The 18,935-nt window shown below is 43.9% G+C and overlaps 1 protein-coding gene across 2 annotated transcripts in view; it reads right to left on the bottom strand.

The window, feature by feature from the left end:
* The window catches only part of LOC123760986 (DNA-binding protein SMUBP-2), a 357,511-nt gene that overhangs the window by 316,099 nt on the left and 22,477 nt on the right, over window positions 1-18,935 (bottom strand). For both annotated transcript variants that reach the window (XM_069339475.1, XM_069339477.1), the window contains exon 5: window positions 2,737-2,905. In XM_069339475.1, the coding sequence (XP_069195576.1) occupies window positions 2,737-2,905 (169 nt within the window). The remainder of the gene's footprint in view (window positions 1-2,736; window positions 2,906-18,935) is intronic.

The following is an 18,935-nucleotide window of genomic DNA, read 5'->3' as shown; positions in this document are numbered from 1 at the left end:
TCCCCAACAGAAAACAAGCAAACAAGTGTGACGTAACACGTCGTCGCGCCACTGTCTGCGCAGCTCCCCCCTCCCCAGGAGGGGGAAGGGGAAGCACCAGACCCTTCACGCCGGCTATCCACACCTCAGTTCTGAGGCTAGATGTCAAAAAAAAAAAAAAAAAAAAAAAGCCGACTGGAGGAAGCGAGGGATGCCGGGGAGCCTCCAGGACTCACCCAGAAAATGGCGTTTCATTACATTTAATTCTGGTTTTCTGGGGGGAGCCCTGTCGACTCCCCGGAGCTAACTACCCACAGACAGAAAAAGAGGGACTTAACCGGGAGGCGGTCGTCGCTCACTCCTCAACTTGAAGTCGAGACAACTGGCTGCAACCGCCGATCCAAAGCAACACAGGCCCAATGGGACCCAGGGACATTCAAGAGGTAACCAGCAGCCAGGACCCTGTTCAACCGCCAAAAACCCCGCGCCCGAATATAGACCAAGACATATTCCCAAAGACGGCAGCAAGAGCCGCGAACTTACGGACGTCATGGGCACGGAGATAGACCGCAGGCTGGCTGGATTTGATAACCCTGCTGACGACCTCGTAGACCCGAACAGGGAAGAAGGAAAACAGGATTAACCGGTTTTCCTTCTTTCGAGAACCGGCAAGGGGACCAGGCAACCTTCAAACTCGTACACAGCGAGCGGGGACTCCGGGGTCACATCCATCGGACCCACATGCCCCCTAGGGGATTCCCAGGTTCCTGAGCATTTACATTAAGAGGACTCGCGCTCAGGTAGTCTCAGGCAGGGTTAGGTTATCTTGAGATGATTTCGGGGCTTTTTAGTGTCCCCGCGGCCCGGTCCTCGACCAGGCCTCCACCCCCAGGAAGCAGCCCATGACAGCTGACTAACAACCAGGTACCTATTTTACTGCTAGGTAACAGGGGCATAGGGTGAAAGAAACTCTGCCCATTGTTTCTTGCCGGCGCCTGGGATCGAACCCAGAACCACAGGATCACAAGTCCTGCGTGCTGTCCGCTCGGCCGACCGGCTAGGGTGCAGCTAACCGGCACCCAAAACTACCAAGCAAACCTCTATAGCTGTACCCCATGGACATGTACACTCACGGGGACCTAGCAGGGGGAACCACTGAGGAAAACCGTGGAAGGGCAAACACCAGTGAAATAATAGGACAGAACCCCCCACAAGGCAAAAAGAAAAAGAAAAACAAAACCCCACAAGAGGACAGCGAACCTCAAGGAACAGAACCGACCGCTATGTCGGGAATACAAAGCTGCGCAGCACCCTGCGCCCCTACCAGTGCAAACTGCCTCTTACCTGCAGGTAACAAGGGAGAACAAAACACCCAAGAGCCCAACAGGCAGCCAAAAAAACGAACGGTAGAACGGACCAGCAGAGGCAGACCCCGATGAGCCTGTGGAAGGTGGCCCCAAGCCCCAAGGGCAGTACTTACAGGGCACCTAGGGAAGGCAGCCCTAGACGCATGCAGCCCGAGTACTGAAGATAACTCCTGGCTCTCGCACCCACAGAAAACAAACACCACACACGAAGCACAGTGCTGTAGTGACACTGGAGCCAGAGCACACGACCATCGCCTATAGCATCAGCCTCAAGAACTGACGTGTGGACAGCTGGCGTGAAGGGTCTGGGGCTCCCCCTTTCCCCTCCCGGGGAGGGGGGAGCTGCGCAGACAGTGGCGCGGCGACGTGTGACGTCACACTTGTTTGCTTGTTTTCTGTTGGAGAGTTCTATCCACTAGTTCAGCTTTTGGTAGCAATTTTAACCAGAACAGGGGTTTGTTTTGGGGCGCTTACCTTTCTGGGTGCCTGATCCGGTTGATGGCAGAACATAGAATGCTTCCAACCACACGGGGGTTTCTATAGGCCATTGCTCCCCTTGCCTCTCTGAGGGGGGCCCGGTTCTGGCCGTGGTCCCCGGTAGGCCTAAGAACTCCATACACATGACTGATGCCAAAGTCTGACATTAGCATATCAGCCTGGGATAGCTCTGGGGAGCCGACGGGGCTCCCCAGAAAAAATCAGTTTCTGACTGATTCTCATCATTTTTACATATATATTGTGTGCTGCTGTCTGTTCTACAATCCTATTAAGATGAGTTTTTCATAAACACTAAACGTGTTGAGTTATAAATTTTGTTGTCTGAATTTGGTGCATATTTCAAATGCCATCTTGACGATTTTTTTACAGTAAACTAAAATGAAAATCTATATTGTAAATGAAGATCATATACATATTAAAATGAAGATCATATACTATTCTGAGTCATGCTTTTTTTTTTGAGCTTATAAACAAAATTTCTGTACTTTTATCACATTGCCAATCTAGCTGTATGAATATCATGTTACTTCATGTACTCTAACAGATTTCCTGGAAATGAGTCTTTGTTAATTTTATTACATCCATATAGAGCTCCTACAGCCATTTTAACATCACTGGCATTCAAAACAGGCAACAATGGAAGTAATCATCAAATGACAATAACCGCAGAAGCCTAGGAGATCAACACATGATGACTGCACGTTGAGGATTAAAGTCAAATGTAACAAATAACGAATGCCACAAGTTAAAATATAACACACCAGGTTACAAAGTGGGGCATAAAGAGTGTGCCCTCACTCTTCCATAGTCACTGTCATGTAGTCTCTGGATGACAAACTAGTAGGAATACACTCAAATTTATTAACATAGTGAAAGCAAAACATATACTGACCATTGAAAAGTGCTAATTTGCCATCTGGGAGAGTAAGTTGTGATGGTAAGGAAGATACTGGAGGCCTGGGCAATGTCTCCCCAAACAAGACTGAGATGAGATGTGAGGCAGGTCCATTAACATTCTTATCGAGCTTTGTCAGCCCAGATTTAATCCTTCGATATGTTACCTGTGATGAGAGAATTACTGTATTTTATGTTTTGATCCACTGATTTAATGATCAAACATTGTATAATACAAAGTATTAACTTAAGGAAAGTAAAAGGAAAAAACACTGGTAATGAACACAAACAATAACAGTGTTAAACTCTCTTGCTGCAATAAGCAGCTATGGTCAAATCAGAACAATGTAATTCTTTGTGATACTGTATTTGGAAGTTTATAAATTCATAAAATTTGTGTTTGAATTTTCCTTAACCCTTGAACTGTGCAACACATCAATAGCTGTGGTGAGTGACTGTCACAAAAATTGTGCACCACAGCTACTGATGTGTTAGAGTACAGTGCAAGATTTAAAAGTCCCGTGGTTACACAGGGTTCACATCAGCTTCTTCAGGGCTCTTGTAAACAGGTGTATTGTACTAGTATTTAAAAAAAAAATAGTGGGCAACATTCCTGGGCGTAAGAGCCTCAGTACTGAGTGAGCCACCAAGGCTGGCGCACGCAGCATGAGCTAACAGAACTGCTATTCAGCTTGTGACCGGAGCATAGCCTAAAATTTAAAAAGTATATACATGTAACTGGTATTATTTAGCGATGATAGTATTACAACAGACCCCTGACTGTAATAAAAATGACCAGGATTCTGTTAATAGCAGGATTGTTGTGATGATTGTGCTATGCATAGTATGGTGGGAACAGTAATGCTGAGGAAGGGAGGTAGGTTTGTCAGCTGACTCCATGTGGCCACCTGTTATTGTCTAGAATCAACTTATCAGCTTAGTGGTTCGCTATGGTGAACACAAATGTAGATACTTATATATAACATGAGTATATAGTGTAATAACAGCACAAATAATATGGTGGGAGGAAGAATCTTAGTGAGGGAGGGGAGGCAGTGTTGTCTGACTCTATGTGGCATCCTCTGCTGCTGTTTGAACTCACCATACCAGTTTAGTTGTATAGTTATAGTGAACAAAACATGTAGGTACTTATATATAATGTCCGTATATAGTAAATAAAAGCAAAAAACCAGCACTGAATGTAATGAAATGCCATTTCCTGGGTGAGCCCCAGAGGCTCCCTGGAGCTTATCGGGCTAATGTACTTTTTATTAGACCGGGACATTTGCTATGGAGTTCAGACCTACCAGGGACCAGCGCCAGAACCTGGCCCCTTCAGAGAAGTTTCAGGAAGCAATGGCCTTGGAAAACCCCCTTGTGGTTGGGGGCTTTCCTTATCTGCCATTGACCGGGGTTAGGCACCCAGAAAGGTAGGCACAACAAAACAAACCCCACATAGTAAGAAACTAAAACTAAAAACCGAACAGAGAGGTAGAAACTCCCTACAATCGCAAGGAAACAAGCAAACATCACACTTTGCTGCCGCGCCGCTCGTCTGTGCAGCAGTCCCCTCCCAGGGAGGGGGAGAGGGGGGGCCCCGGACCTCACCCCGGCAACTGCCTAACACCAGTTCGGAAGCTAAGCTTCAACCAACGTGAAAAAACCACCGATCAGTGGGAGGGAGGGTTACCAGGGAGCCTCCGGGGCTCACCCAGAAAATGACGTTTCATTACATTCAATGCTGGTTTTCTGTGGGGAGCCCCTATGGCTCCCCCACAGTTCAGTAAAGTTCAGCAAAGCTCAGACTCCCGCAAAAACAATCGAGCAACCGCCTCGTGACCCGGGAGCCCCCTCAGAAACAGGGGAAGGCGAGACCGCAGCCACAGTCACTGGAGGGAAAGACAAGGAAGCGGTCCAAGTCCCACACTATACCCAGCCAAGATCGAACCTATGAAGGACACAGATGGAACTTCCTCCAGTTCACCAGGAACACAAACCCAGTAAGCTGGGAGAGAACCAAATTCCTGGCGAGTTGACACGCGGACTGGCTGGGAATCCACGAGTTCGTGAATCCCAGCCAGTCATCGAGGTAGGCCAGAACCTGAACCCCTAACAGAAACAAACGGGCCACCATGACCCGGGTACAGCGTGTGAAAATGTGAGGTGCCAGAGTCAACCCGAATGTAAGGCAACGAAAGCGGTAACCCAGACACCCCATAACAAAACCTAGCCAGTTCCTGATGTTGGAAGGTTCCAACACTTTATTACTAATATTCAGTACCTTTAGACACTACTAGTTTTGTACTGTTTAACATTATTTACTAACTCTACTAACATATAGCTTAGCAATAAGGAGCTTAGTTTATTAATGCGTAATAACACATCATTCCCCAGAAATTCTAGTCAGATGTTGCATCAGCACATGACGAAAGAGAAAATTATTTACATTTGAGAGAATCGTTCTCTTTATTTCACATTCCTTAATGGAAATTATTATTTAGTAATTTTATTGTTACAACTATGTTCAGTGACATACAGCTGATATGTTTAACTTCGTTATTAAACTGTATTGTTTATTAGCCGATAATAATTCACGCACTTGCGAATTGTCACTCAGAGCGTTCATAGGTAACAATTTCTACCCAACACCCTCTCATATCAACCAACGTTTATTTAATCATTAAGAAACGAGCATTTATAGATTGTCAAATAAGGCAAATTATTCTCTAAAGTTTCTGATACGCCTTAGTTCCATCAACTCTGGATATTAAATAAAGCATAGAAATATTCAACGCGTCGTAGCATCTGCGCATACGCGAATGAACCCAAAGAGGAGGAGAGGGAATGGCAAGCGACGCCATAATCCACGAGGAGTGTCTGGTAGTTGACCAAGTTACAGTCTTCGTAAAGAAACATCTGTGCACCTACGGACGTTAGCAAGGCGTGGCAGCTTCATTATGTCTCAGACACCTTGTTCAGCCCATTATTAGGTTCTATAATTTGTTTCTTGTAGCTACATCAAACTATTAGATAGGACAATGTGTCATTACAAGGCATAACTTTACCACCAAACTCGTAAGTTGCCTTCTACTCAACTATTCATATTAATTTTCCATGAACATTGATGAAGTTGTACTTTCTCCAATAGCTTTAACATTTAACTCGTATTTCAGCTGGAGTACCAACGCAAGTCAGGCGAATACTTCCTCGACGCCTACGTGTTCCTAGCTGTAGCCTGATGAAACATGATTCTAGGCGACGAGTACAGGACATATGGATCATTTACGTCTATTCATCCCACAGCTAAGCTGTCTTTATAGTTTTCGTGGATAGATCTTAACAATTTATTTTATAAATAACATTTTCTTGCATATCAATTTATATGTGAATATTTGATTAATGTGTAGTAATCCATTATTATATTATTTTATACATTATTAATTCTATTTACTGATTAAACCCCCCAAAGTCTGTGGAGAGATTTGGTTCCTTAAATTATATTACAGCTCATATATGATACAGTCTTAGATTTCATTTATATTTTATGCAAGATCAATAGATCACTGGTTCTCAAATTTATTTCCTCTATCTAAAAGGTTGTCATTCGAAGGAATTCATGATTCTTATTAACAATATTTTGGAGCCAAATTTCCCACACCTGAACCCCAGATGAATCGGGACGTGCCAGTACGCATCCCGGAGGTCCAGGGACATCATCCGAGTGCCTGGCTCCAAAAAAAGCCAGACCTGGGATAGAGCAGTCATCCAAAAGGAGGGGCAATAAACCCAGGAGTTCAGATGGGACAAGTCCAGAATGAACCGCAACTTTGCGCAGTCCCATTTCAGAACCGGAAACAGGCGGGAAACCCACCCCGAGGGACGAGGTCATTTCGACCACACCCAAATGAACCCACTCCAAGATGCCTTGACAGAGTGCAGGAAAAGCAGCCTGCCGCGCCAGCCCCGAACACCCTGAAGGAGGAGGGGCCACCCAACGACACCACAGGCCGCAAGAAACAAACCGAAACACCCACGAATCATGGGGACCAGGGTTGAGCAAACAGCACGAGCCTTTCCCCCCCCCCAATGCCCCGTCAATGGGACGAAGTGCAAAAGGGCCATAGACACTTATAAGGAGCCGAGCGACGAGCAGAGCCATCACTATGCCGACCAGACGTCGACAGCTCCGAAATTGGCACCACTGGCCTATTACGACAGGAGGAATCCTGAGCCCTGGCACGACCCTTCTGGGAAGAACCCCCCCCCCCATGCCCCCCTTGAGAACCAACAATTCGGACATGGAACGACAACTCTAAGAAGCTGCCTGCAGATACTGCACCACTGCACCACTCTGCAAATAGCAAAGGACAAAGAGGTGTAGAGAACCTAAGAGCCAGGGCCCAAGCAGATTCCACAGATTGAGCGAGCACCGCCTGCTGACACGCGAGACGAGAAGCATAAAAACAGAGGCACTCTTCTTCAGGATCGACGCAAACAGCTTCACCAGTGCAGCCGATGCCTGCACCGCCAAGCGCACCAGTCCCAGGATTGGCCCTAAGTGCCGTCTATGTGCTCATCAAGCCAGTTCGAGGACAACTCGAGAAGGGAAAAGAAACGCTAGACCGATGCCAAATGGCCACGGGTGCGCAAATCCTCAGTAACCAGGGCAGCCAAAAGGGGTAGAAGCTGTATCTGGCCAACATCCCACGGAAGAGCAGGGGCGAACAAACACGCACTGAGTCGCACTCAAACAAATACTAAGGGTCTCTCACCACTCAAGCATGCGGGACCGACAGAACGTATGCCACGCTTGCAACAAAAAGATAGGACTATCTGCCAACAGGACGACTCTGGAACCTTGTAACGCACCCAGTAAGGAAAAGAAGAACCAAACTCAAAAGAGGCAGGATCCATTATCGAGGCGTAATCCGGGTTATGCAGGAGGTAAGCCGCAACGGCCTCCTGCACCTCATGAAGTGGGATGCGGGAGGCTGAAAACCTCCGGAAAGAAGGAACCGAAATACCCAAGGAAACCAGGAACCGAACCCGGGGAGGGGTTGACGTCATATCAAATTTGTATAAGGAGTGAGGGGGGGGGATAAGAAAATCCCACCCCTTGCAGCAACAAGCCCTGCTAAGAGGGCACCGAAACCCAAGGTGAGTCAAATGGAGCCCAAATTCCCCAAGTCGAAAACCAAAATGGGACAGCCTCGGGGCATCCGGGTGGGCAACCAACCTAGAGTGTTGCAGCATCCTGTAACTTGCATGCAACACTGAAGCTGCCTGCAACCAAATATCACGATCAATGGACTGGGTAAAGCGAAGTACATGCAGGGAACACCACTCGCAAGACTCTGAGTTGAAGGTGTCATCGACCCAACAGGCAACGTGACAGAGGCAGAACAGGTGAGTGTCACCCTGAGACAAGAGGAAAGAGCAACCTTCAAACTCGCATGAAGCAAGATGGGACCCAGGGGATGCATCCATCGGATCACTGAGCCCCAGTGGGGTTTTCCAGGGCCCATAGACATTCTGCTAAGGAAAGCCTGGGCAAGGTACTGCTAACTGGCGCCCAAAAACTACCAAGCAAACTGCTAACAGCTGAACCCCGGGACGTGTACACACACACACAGTCGGTGACTTCAACTTGAAATCCATAGACTGGGAAGCATATGAAGCTAAAACAGAAGATTTTTGGACCTGTAAATTTGTAGACCTCATCCTGGAAACATTCTTGTATCAACATGTTAAACAAGCTACGAGGATGAGGGAAGGGGACGTTCCCTCCATGCTAGATTTGATATTTACCAGGAAGGAGGAAGAGATATTTGACATTCAGTACCTTCCTCCCTTGGGTAAAAGTGACCATGTCTTTTTGGGAATAAAGTATGCAATGCGTTATAAGCTGGAAGAAAATAAGGAGGTTGAAGCAGTTGAAAAACCAGACTTCAGGAGAGGACATTATGGTGACCTTAGAAATTTTTTTAGTGAGTATAATTGGACAGACTTGATGCTAGGCAAGGAAGTGAATGAGATGTATGGCAAGTTTTGTGAAATATATGATAAAGGCACAAAAAAAATTTATACCAAAACAGAGATGCAGAACTAGGAAACAGGATTGGTTCAATAGAAAATTCACCTTCGCAAATAGAGTGGTAGACGGTTGGAACAAGTTAAGTGAGAAGGTGGTGGAGGCCAAGACCGTCAGTAGTTTCAAAGCGTTATATGACAAAGAGTGCTGGGAAGACGGGACACCACGAGCGTAGCTCTCATCCTGTAACTACACTTAGGTAATTACACTTAGGTAATTACACACTCGGGACCTAGTGGAGGACATTCACAGGACATCCTACATTCACAGCCTTTTGCACTTGGTTTCTGTTTCACATTTCCTGCACCTCCTCAAGCTTCATTTTGATTGACTTTCAGAGGATGTGGGGATGCTCAGCAAGTTCCTTTTGCTGAGGTTTTGGTCTCTGCTGCTTCAGCATCATTTGCCCTTCTTAAGCTGTATGCTCCAATCCTCCGAGAGGTGGTTTCCTTGTTTTTTTCTGTCCAGTCTCATGTGTTGACAGGCCATGCTTGTTCTTTCTTTGAATTCGGTGTGGGCCCTGGCTCTTTCTTCAGCTTTTCTATTTTGTTCTCTACCATTTTCTGAAGACATAGTTTCTCAGTTTTTGTCGGCTGCCTCTGAGTTAACATCCTATTTCTATTTGCTGTGTTCGGGAGAGTTGGTCTCAGTCTTCCCGGCAGGGTAGGGCCAGGGCTGCACTGGTTTTTTGATCGAGGTGGGTCCTCTGTGGTATTGGCAGCCGGGTCTGGTGCATTTCTACTATCCTCCTCTTCATCTGGTCAGCACCATACTCACTCTGCTCGGAAGTCTGGCTCTCATGATTTGCGCTGGCCCTTTCGCAGGACGCTTGCTCGGTTTGCCCACTGTTGGTCTCATGATTATTGGGCGTTTCAGGTCATATCTTGTGGCCTGCAATGGAGTTTGGTCATCCTACCTCTGTTAGGGGGTTAGGGGTTTTTGGGGTAGGCCCCTCGCCCAGCCTTTGTCAACTCATCTTGGAGTGGGTGCTTTTGGGCATGGTCGAAACAACCTCGTCTCTTCGATGGGTTCCCACCTGTTTCCAATTCTGAAACAGGATTGTTCGGACCTCCAGTATATTCTCAATCTTTCCAGACTGAACTTGTTGATAATGTGCCCCTCCTTTTGGATGACTACAGGATCCCAGGTCTGGCCCATACCAAGCCGGGCGCTTGGGTGATTTCTTTCAACCTCAAAGACGTATCCCTATTCATCCGCGGTTTAGGGATTGGTTAGGTTTCGTTGTGAGGTAATAGGCTTACAGCTTTTGAGTTCTCCTGTTCTGGCTTAATCAGGCTCCTAGCATGTTCATACGCTTGGCTCGGGTTGTGGTTGCCCATTTTTGTTTACTTGGTATTCGCACAAATGTGCGGAAGCCTCAACTTTGTCATCCTCGTATATTCCTTAGGTAGGATTAGGCTTCGGAAGCTGTTCTTGTTTTTCCGTGGGAGCCCCTTTCACTGCTGTCATAATCATTGGATGTGTCACCGGTTACCTCTTCAGGCTTTTCGGGGTTTGATTCCCTAGCACCCTCCTCCGCCCTCGCTCGGGTTCAACCTAACTCCTAAGTGGATTCTTTTTAGTTATTTACAGCTTTTTTTTCTCTCTTTTTTAGCAAACCTTGCAGTTGTTTATTTTGCTTCACTTTCTTTATGGATGCTTCCTTGGTAAGGGTGGGTGCAACAATTCCCTGCCTCCTGAGCCTCAGTGCGAGGGGCTAGGTTCTGGCTCTCGTTTCAGGTAAACTATCAAGGACTACCAACACTGTTGTGACTTATATGTGTGGAGCTAAGTGAGCTAGCTACAGGAAGCAACCATTGAGCCCCTCCAGAAATGAACTATCTTTTTTACATTTAATGTTGGCCAATCTTTACACCAAATCTTTCCTTAACCACTGTGCTGCACCGAGAAAACTCTGTCGGTGGGAAACTGCGCTAACCGAGAAAACACCTTTTAAATATTTCGTACCCATTCAAAATGCGTGCCGGTTGGTTGTGTAAATGGACTCTTGGGACCTCCAGTGAGAGGCAGCCATCTTGAAAAAAAAATCCCAGAATGTCCTGGGGCTGCTGGCTGGCTTAGTACTGAGTGAGCAACCATGGGTGGTGCACGGAGCTCTGGCTCCCAAACACCTGTCTGACGTGGTGTTGAAAGATCTCGCTCAGTTGGTGAAATTCAGACTTTATTGTTGAAGAACATAAGGGTCATGATATTGATGAAGCTAGGAGCAATAAGGACCTAACACAAAGGTCGAATGCAAGTGATACAGCTAAGATGAGGACGATATAGCGGGCATATCCAGTTGTAGCTTTGAGCGCCACTCTTGCCCACCCATGCCATCTCCAATTTTTATAGATGATACACAGATGAATCGCTTTCTGGGATCAGTGATGACGCATCAGATACAAGTAGCATAGATGAACAGAGTTAGCGGCTTCCATTGTGGTGTTTTCCACAGATATTTTAAAGAATAGCTGAATCTCTTCCAGAATGACTGAATCTCTTGCACTGAGGGACCTTACAAAGCTATCGTTTCAAGACTGCCTTACAAATTTATCTTTTCCTATAATCCTTTCAAGACTACCTTATACTTCACAAGCTTGGCTACATACCACCTACAGGTACTAAAGTCAAGGATGTACATGAGTGTTATTTGCAAGCACACAGAAGGAAGAAACAGAAAGCGAAAATCTATCTGTACCTGGTGCAACGAGAGTGAAGTTGCGCTGTGTACCATGGATGGCTTCGTTGATCACTCGCTTCCAAGTACTGAGTGTGTAATACAGTGTTACTATGTAAATAGTGTGTGAAACTGTACATATTGTAATTTTCGTGAAATTTTAACACGTAATATTGCCACAATAAACATTTATTGTGGACACATTACTGGCACATGTATCACAGTTCCATGGAACATTATGAATGTTCTACTATATACTTATTGTAAAGGACACAAATATGCATCATACACAATATAAAAACAAATAAAACCGCATTGGAAATACATGGAACAAATAATTAAGCAGTCTCCGTGGTGTAGTGGTAAGACACTCGCCTGGCGTTCCGCGAGCGCTATGTCATGGGTTCGTATCCTGGCCGGGGAGGATTTACTGGGCGCAATTCCTTAACCCTTAAACTGCGCAACGCGCCTGCAGGCTCACGTCTGGTTTGCGCAACGCGCCTCCGGGTATTTGTATTTTTCACGTTCCATTCAAAACTCCCGCGGCTACATGGGGTTCACATCAGCTTCCTCAGGGCTCTTGTAAACAGACGCCCTCTTTAAAAAAAATCGTGGTCCACATTCCCGGGTGTGGGAGCCTCAGTAGTGTGTGAGCAACCAAGGCTGGCGCTCGCAGCATGAGTGCACAGCACTGCTGTTCAGCATGTGACCACAGCATCGCCTAATAATGTCAAAATATATATAACTTGTATTATTTAGCTATGATAGTGTTATATTAGAGCTTGAGTGTGATAATGACTGGGTACAATGTTCAAATATCAGTGATTCAATGCTGTTCACGATGTTCACAGCGCTAGCTACAGCACCACAGCATTATTTCGTTCATCTAGTAATCTTCAAATGATTTCTTAGGTTCCTTTTCAAAATAAACGTGTGGTCAATTATTCATTTACAGGAATTAGTGACCAGGATTGTGGTTATAATTAGCGTTGTGCGTAGTATTGTGGAAGGAGGAATTTTGATGAGGGAGGGAGGGCGAGAATGAGGTAGCCTCATTGTGTGTGTGTGTGGCTGCCACTCTTGTTTTGCTCACCATACTAGCTTAGTGGTTCGCTATGGGCAACACATATGTACATGGGTATATATAGTGTGTGTATATAGTGTAAGAACAGCAACAGGAGAATGTTGAGAGGAGCTATTTTGGTGAGGGAGGTGACGTAATCGTAGCGTCGTCTGCTGTGATTTGTCATGCAGTGTATGGTGGCCACTGTACTGTTTGGACACAATACCGGCTTACTTGCATAGTTCTGAGGTTAGGTAATGATGATAGAGTTACTATATGCTCGTGATGGGGTGCATCTATCGAGAGCTGGGGTTGTTGCTGTTGCGAGCTCGCTAGAAGAAGTGGTTAGAGGTGTTTGTTTGGGTTTAAACTGTTAGTAGATAGAGGTATGGGAATTGATTTGGAGGAAGGAGGTAATAAAAGTATGTGTTTGTGGGAGAAAGGAATTGGCAAAACGATCAGGGAAAGAGAAGGTCCACAAAATAACAATTCACTTAGGGTATATTACACTAACAGTAGAAGTCTAAGAAATAAAATTAACGAATTAAATGCTCTTGTCTGCACAGAAAAAATAGATATTATTGCACTTACCGAAACGTGGATGAATGTAGAAAATAGAGAACTATTAGCTGAATATCAAATATATGGATTTAAACTATTTCACACAGATAGATATATTAGACGAGGAGGTGGAGTAGCCATATATGTTAGGGACAATTTGAAATGTAGTCTCAAAGAGGGAATCAAAACTGAGCCACACACAGAAACTATTTGGATTGAATTAAACGAAAAAGCTAATAATATTATAATAGGAGTAATATATAGGCCACCAAATTTAGACAGAATGGAAGCAAAGCATCTATGGGATGAAATATCTAGAGCATCTAGATCTAACAGTATTTATGTCATGGGTGACTTTAATTTTAGCGGAATAAACTGGTTGAACAAAACAGGGAATAGTGAAGCAGAAGATTTTCTAGAATTAATTGACGATTGCTTTCTTACGCAACACATTAAGGAACCAACACGGGAAAATAATATTTCAGATTTAGTGTTAACTAACAGGGAAACGCAAATTAATGACATCGAAATAGGGAGTGAGCTAGGGAGCAGTGATCACAAAGAAATCAGATTTAGCATAGAATGGAATAGACCAGTAGGAGAAAATTCTGTTAAAGTGCCAGATTTTCGAAAAGCTGATTTTAATAGCCTAAGAAATTTTTTGGGTCAAATTGATTGGAAAGGCTTGGGTATGGGGTGTGGGCCGGTCTTGGAGCGAGACATGAACCCAGCGATAGGTGACTTAAATGGGGATTTCGATGTGGATTCAATATATAACTTATTTAAGAATATTCTAAACAAAGCACAGGAACGTAGTATACCATACAAATTGAATAGATCGTATACTAATGACCCAAAGTGGATAACAAAGAATTTGAAGAACCTTATAGGTAAAAAGAGAGCTTGGTACAAAAGGATTAAAAATGGGGAGGTCACTTTAGAACAGGAATTCGTACAACTGGTTAGAAATGTTAAAAAAGAGATAAGGAAAGCAAAAAGAAACTATGAAGTTCACATAGCAGGGCAAGCAAAGACAAATCCTAAAGGGTTTTTTCAGTTATATCGTACTAAGACTAGGGAAAGGATAGGTCCATTAAAAACTGAGACAGGTCAAATAACAGATAGTGATGAAGAGATGAGTAGTATTTTTAATAAATATTTTGTATCTGTATTTACTAAAGAGGAACTTAACAATATGCCTTCAGCCGAACAAGTCTATGTGGGTGGGGACGAGGACAGGTTGACGAGTTTAGCAGTTACCGGGGAGGATGTTCTTAAACAAATAGTAAAACTCAAACCAAACAAATCCCCAGGGCCGGATGAAGTGTTTGCTAGGGTGCTTAAAGAATGCAAAGAGGAGCTTTGTGACCCACTGTCAACCATATTTAATAAATCAATAGAGTCAGGCAGAGTGCCAGAGTTTTGGAAAGTTGCTAATGTGATACCAGTTTTTAAGAAAGGAGATAGATCACTTGCGTCTAACTATCGACCAATTAGCCTAACGTCTATTGTGGGAAAGTTACTCGAATCTATAATAGCAAATAAAATTCGTCTTCATCTTGAAAAACATAAATTAATAATCGAGTCGCAACATGGTTTTATAAATGGCCGTTCATGTTTAACAAATTTGTTATCTTTTTATTCTAGCATTGTTGAGGCAGTTGATAGTGGTAAGGATTGCGATGTTGTATACCTTGACTTTAGCAAAGCTTTTGATACAGTGCCACATGAAAGACTGATTAAAAAAATAGAGTCTCATGGTATTGGGGGTGCTATATTAAGCTGGATTAGGGCATGGCTATACCAAAGGAAACAGAGAGTTAGTATAAATGGAATCAAGTCAGAGTGGGAAAATGTTGTAAGTGGAGTGCCTCAAGGCTCTGTCCTGGGACCTCTGTTGTTTATAATATATATAAATGATTTAGATTCAGGTTTGAGTAGCAACATTTGCAAATTTGCCGATGATACGAAAATCGGTAGGGAAATTAATTCGGAGGAGGACTCACTATCACTTCAAGTTGATCTAGATAGGGTTTTGAAATGGTCAAAGGATTGGCAGATGCAGTTTAATGCTGATAAATGTAAAGTTCTGAGGTTAGGTAATGATGATAGAGTTACAAGATACGAGCTAGATGGTGTTGTGATTGCGAAGTCGGATTGCGAAAGGGATCTGGGAGTTATAATTAGTAAGAATTTAAAACAAAAGGATCAATGCATAAATGTTCGTAATAAGGCAAATCGGACACTTGGATTTATTAACACTTTCGCGCTATCTGGACGCGCCGGCGCGTTCGGTTTCGTCTAACGTAAACGCATAGTGGACATAAAGTTATGTCTACTTTTAAAATATTTGTATAAAATTCAATTTTTATCCGATTTACTTTGGGTTTGTTTCAAACTGCGCGCTATGAGGCTCTCTTTCTCACCATTAGGCTGCATGGTACAATAAGTTCATGAAAGGTGTGGATAACTTCGATTAAATGGTATTTTGTCACAAACGGGTTGCAGGTGGGTGACTTTAGCCGTTTATACTGGTAATTCTTCCCCCATATCATGTATTATATGTATATGTCTGTTTAGGGAATTTTATTCCGATCAATATACAACCAAAAATAACTGTGTGCAACAAGTATAATCTTGACAAATATAACAAAAGTAAAAATATTTCGTGTGTGTTTGACGCTCACTGATATGTTCCAGCGTTGTTTTATATTTGTCGCTATTCTAACTTACGCTTTGTTGATATTTTTTACCTATGGGCACATAGAACATTCTATTGCGAACACATTGACATAAAAATGAATGACGTACATAGAAAATTAATGTCATGAGAGTGAAATAAGTATAAACTTTCAAAGCGCCGTGCGTCGTCCCGTCACCAATACCGGGTAACAATTTCACCACTTCCCACACTCTTGCGGGCGGGGTGCATCATTATTCTACGCTTATATTCATATCACCGTGTTGGGAATTTCATTGCGAGTCCATTGATACCAAAATTAACGCTGTAGAACAAGTGTGGAGGTGATTACAATCCCAAGAGTAAAAACATTTTGTTGCTGATGGGCGCTCACGGCGAGTCATCTTCGTAGTTATTTATTTGGTGCTGGTATCCCTATATGTTTCGTGACTTATTTTACTAATGTTCTTCTAGAGAATTTTATTGCGAACACGTTGGTACCAAAATGAAATACGTAGCATGAGAACTAAGGTCAGAAGAGTAAAAAGAGTATACACATTTTTGTTTTTACGCTTAAGCGATAAAAACGCAGCGCGCACATTCGGTTGGCTGAGTGACCTTTGCGGAAAGCGCGAAAGTGTTAATTGCAGCGTTAGTAACAAGACACCTGGTGTGGTTCTCAAGCTATATCTTGCTCTAGTTAGGCCCCATTTAGATTATGCAGTTCAGTTTTGGTCGCCATATTATAGAATGGATATAAATTCACTTGAACGTGTCCAGCGTAGGATGACTAAGTTAATTCCCCAAATTAGAAATCTTTCATATGAAGAAAGATTAACAAAGCTTAAGTTGCATTCACTGGAAAGGCGAAGAGTTAGGGGTGACATGATAGAGGTTTACAAGTGGATGAATGGACATAACCGGGGGGATATTAATAGGGTATTAAAAGTATCAACACAGGACAGAACACGAAACAATGGATATAAATTGGATAAGTTTAGATTTAGGAAAAACTTGGGTAAATACTGGTTCAGTAACAGGGTTGTTGATTTGTGGAACCAATTGCCGCGTAACATTGTGGAGGTGGGGTCCCTCGATTGTTTCAAGCACGGGTTGGACAAGTATATGAGTGGGATTGGGTGGTTATAGAATAGGAGCTGCCTCGTATGGGCCAATAGGCCTTCTGCAGTTACCTTTGTTCTTATGTTCTTATGTTCTTACAAGATACGAGCTAGATGGTGTTGTGATTGCGAAGTCGGATTGCGAAAGGGATCTGGGAGTTATGATTAGTAAGAATTTAAAACAAAAGGATCAATGCATAAATGTTCGTAATAAGGCAAATCGGACACTTGGATTTATTAATCGCAGCGTTAGTAACAAGACACCTGGTGTGGTTCTCAAGCTATATCTTGCTCTAGTTAGGCCCCATTTAGATTATGCAGTTCAGTTTTGGTCGCCATATTATAGAATGGATATAAATTCACTTGAACGTGTCCAGCGTAGGATGACTAAGTTAATTCCCCAAATTAGAAATCTTTCATATGAAGAAAGATTAACAAAGCTTAAGTTGCATTCACTGGAAAGGCGAAGAGTTAGGGGTGACATGATAGAGGTTTACAAGTGGATGAATGGACATAACCGGGGGGATATTAATAGGGTATTAAAAGTATCAACACAGGACAGAACACGAAACAATGGATATAAATTGGATAAGTTTAGATTTAGGAAAGACTTGGGTAAATACTGGTTCAGTAACAGGGTTGTTGATTTGTGGAACCAATTGCCGCGTAACATTGTGGAGGTGGGGTCTCTCGATTGTTTCAAGCACGGGTTGGACAAGTATATGAGTGGGATTGGGTGGTTATAGAATAGGAGCTGCCTCGTATGGGCCAATAGGCCTTCTGCAGTTACCTTTGTTCTTATGTTCTTATGTTCTTATGTTCTGGTAAATAAAACATGTAGATAGGTATATAGAACATGTGTAATAAGAACTATAGCAATATGGTGGGAGGAGCAATGTTGGCGAGTAAGATGTTGGAGTGAGGGAGATTGGCTGGGTGTGGCTGCTCTCACTCGAGGTGTTCTGAATGTGTTCATGGCCAAATGCTCCTATTGGCCCATACGAGGCAGCTGCTATTGGCCCATACGAGGCAGCTGCTATTGGCCCATACGAGGCAGCTGCTATTGGCCCATACGAGGCAGCTGCTATTGGCCCATACGAGGCAGCTGCTATTGGCCCATACGAGGCAGCTGCTATTGGCCCATACGAGGCAGCTGCTATTGGTCCATACGAGGCAGCTGTTATTGGCCCATACGAGGCAGCTGCTATTGGCCCATACGAGGCAGCTGCTATTGGCCCATACGAGACAGCTGCTATTGGCCCATACGAGGCAGCTGCTATTGGCCCATACGAAGCAGCTGCTACGCGATGTTCTGAATGTGTTGATGGTAAATGTATATAGTGTGTGACAGTGTATAGTGAGTACATATGTTGTAAATATACATAAATGAACATGAAACATTGGTGTGAATAACTGTATGATGGGAGGGGCAAAGTTGACAAATACAATGTTGGAGAAGTGAGGGAGGGCTGTCTGGGTGTGGCAGCTCTCACTCGCGGTGTTCTGAACGTGTTGATGGTGAATGTATATAGTGTGTGACAGTGTATAGTGTGTAAATATATTGTATATATACACAAATTAGAATGATACATAGTAAATATGTGCTGCATATGTGTACACAAGTTTCATGCACATAACACAGTGTCTACGGACAGTACGGATGTTGTACTGCGATATTATAGTGTACGTGTTCATTATACATTGGATTGGCACATAAAAACAATGAAAATGTATTTGGAAAGGTGCGCAAAAAATGAACGAAAATATATTCGCGGCAACTCGCGCGCCCCGCCCCGAGCGCCCCACCGCCCCCGAGAGCTTACGGCATGGGCGCACGGGGAATGATGACGTCACGGACCAACTTCCGGACCCCATAGCAGCCAAAGTAAGTACATTTTCGACTTTTTTTTTACATACCCATACTGAGGGAAGGGTTTTTGACACTTTAAAAAGAAAAAATAATTTTTTCCAGAGAATTTATTTCCTGCGCACTGCGGGGGT

Source organism: Procambarus clarkii, chromosome 41 (assembly GCF_040958095.1).
Source record: "Procambarus clarkii isolate CNS0578487 chromosome 41, FALCON_Pclarkii_2.0, whole genome shotgun sequence".
NCBI classification, from domain to species: Eukaryota; Metazoa; Arthropoda; class Malacostraca; order Decapoda; family Cambaridae; genus Procambarus; species Procambarus clarkii.
Note: the sequence above shows the minus strand (reverse complement) of the source record. Positions and strands in the feature narration are given on the sequence as shown.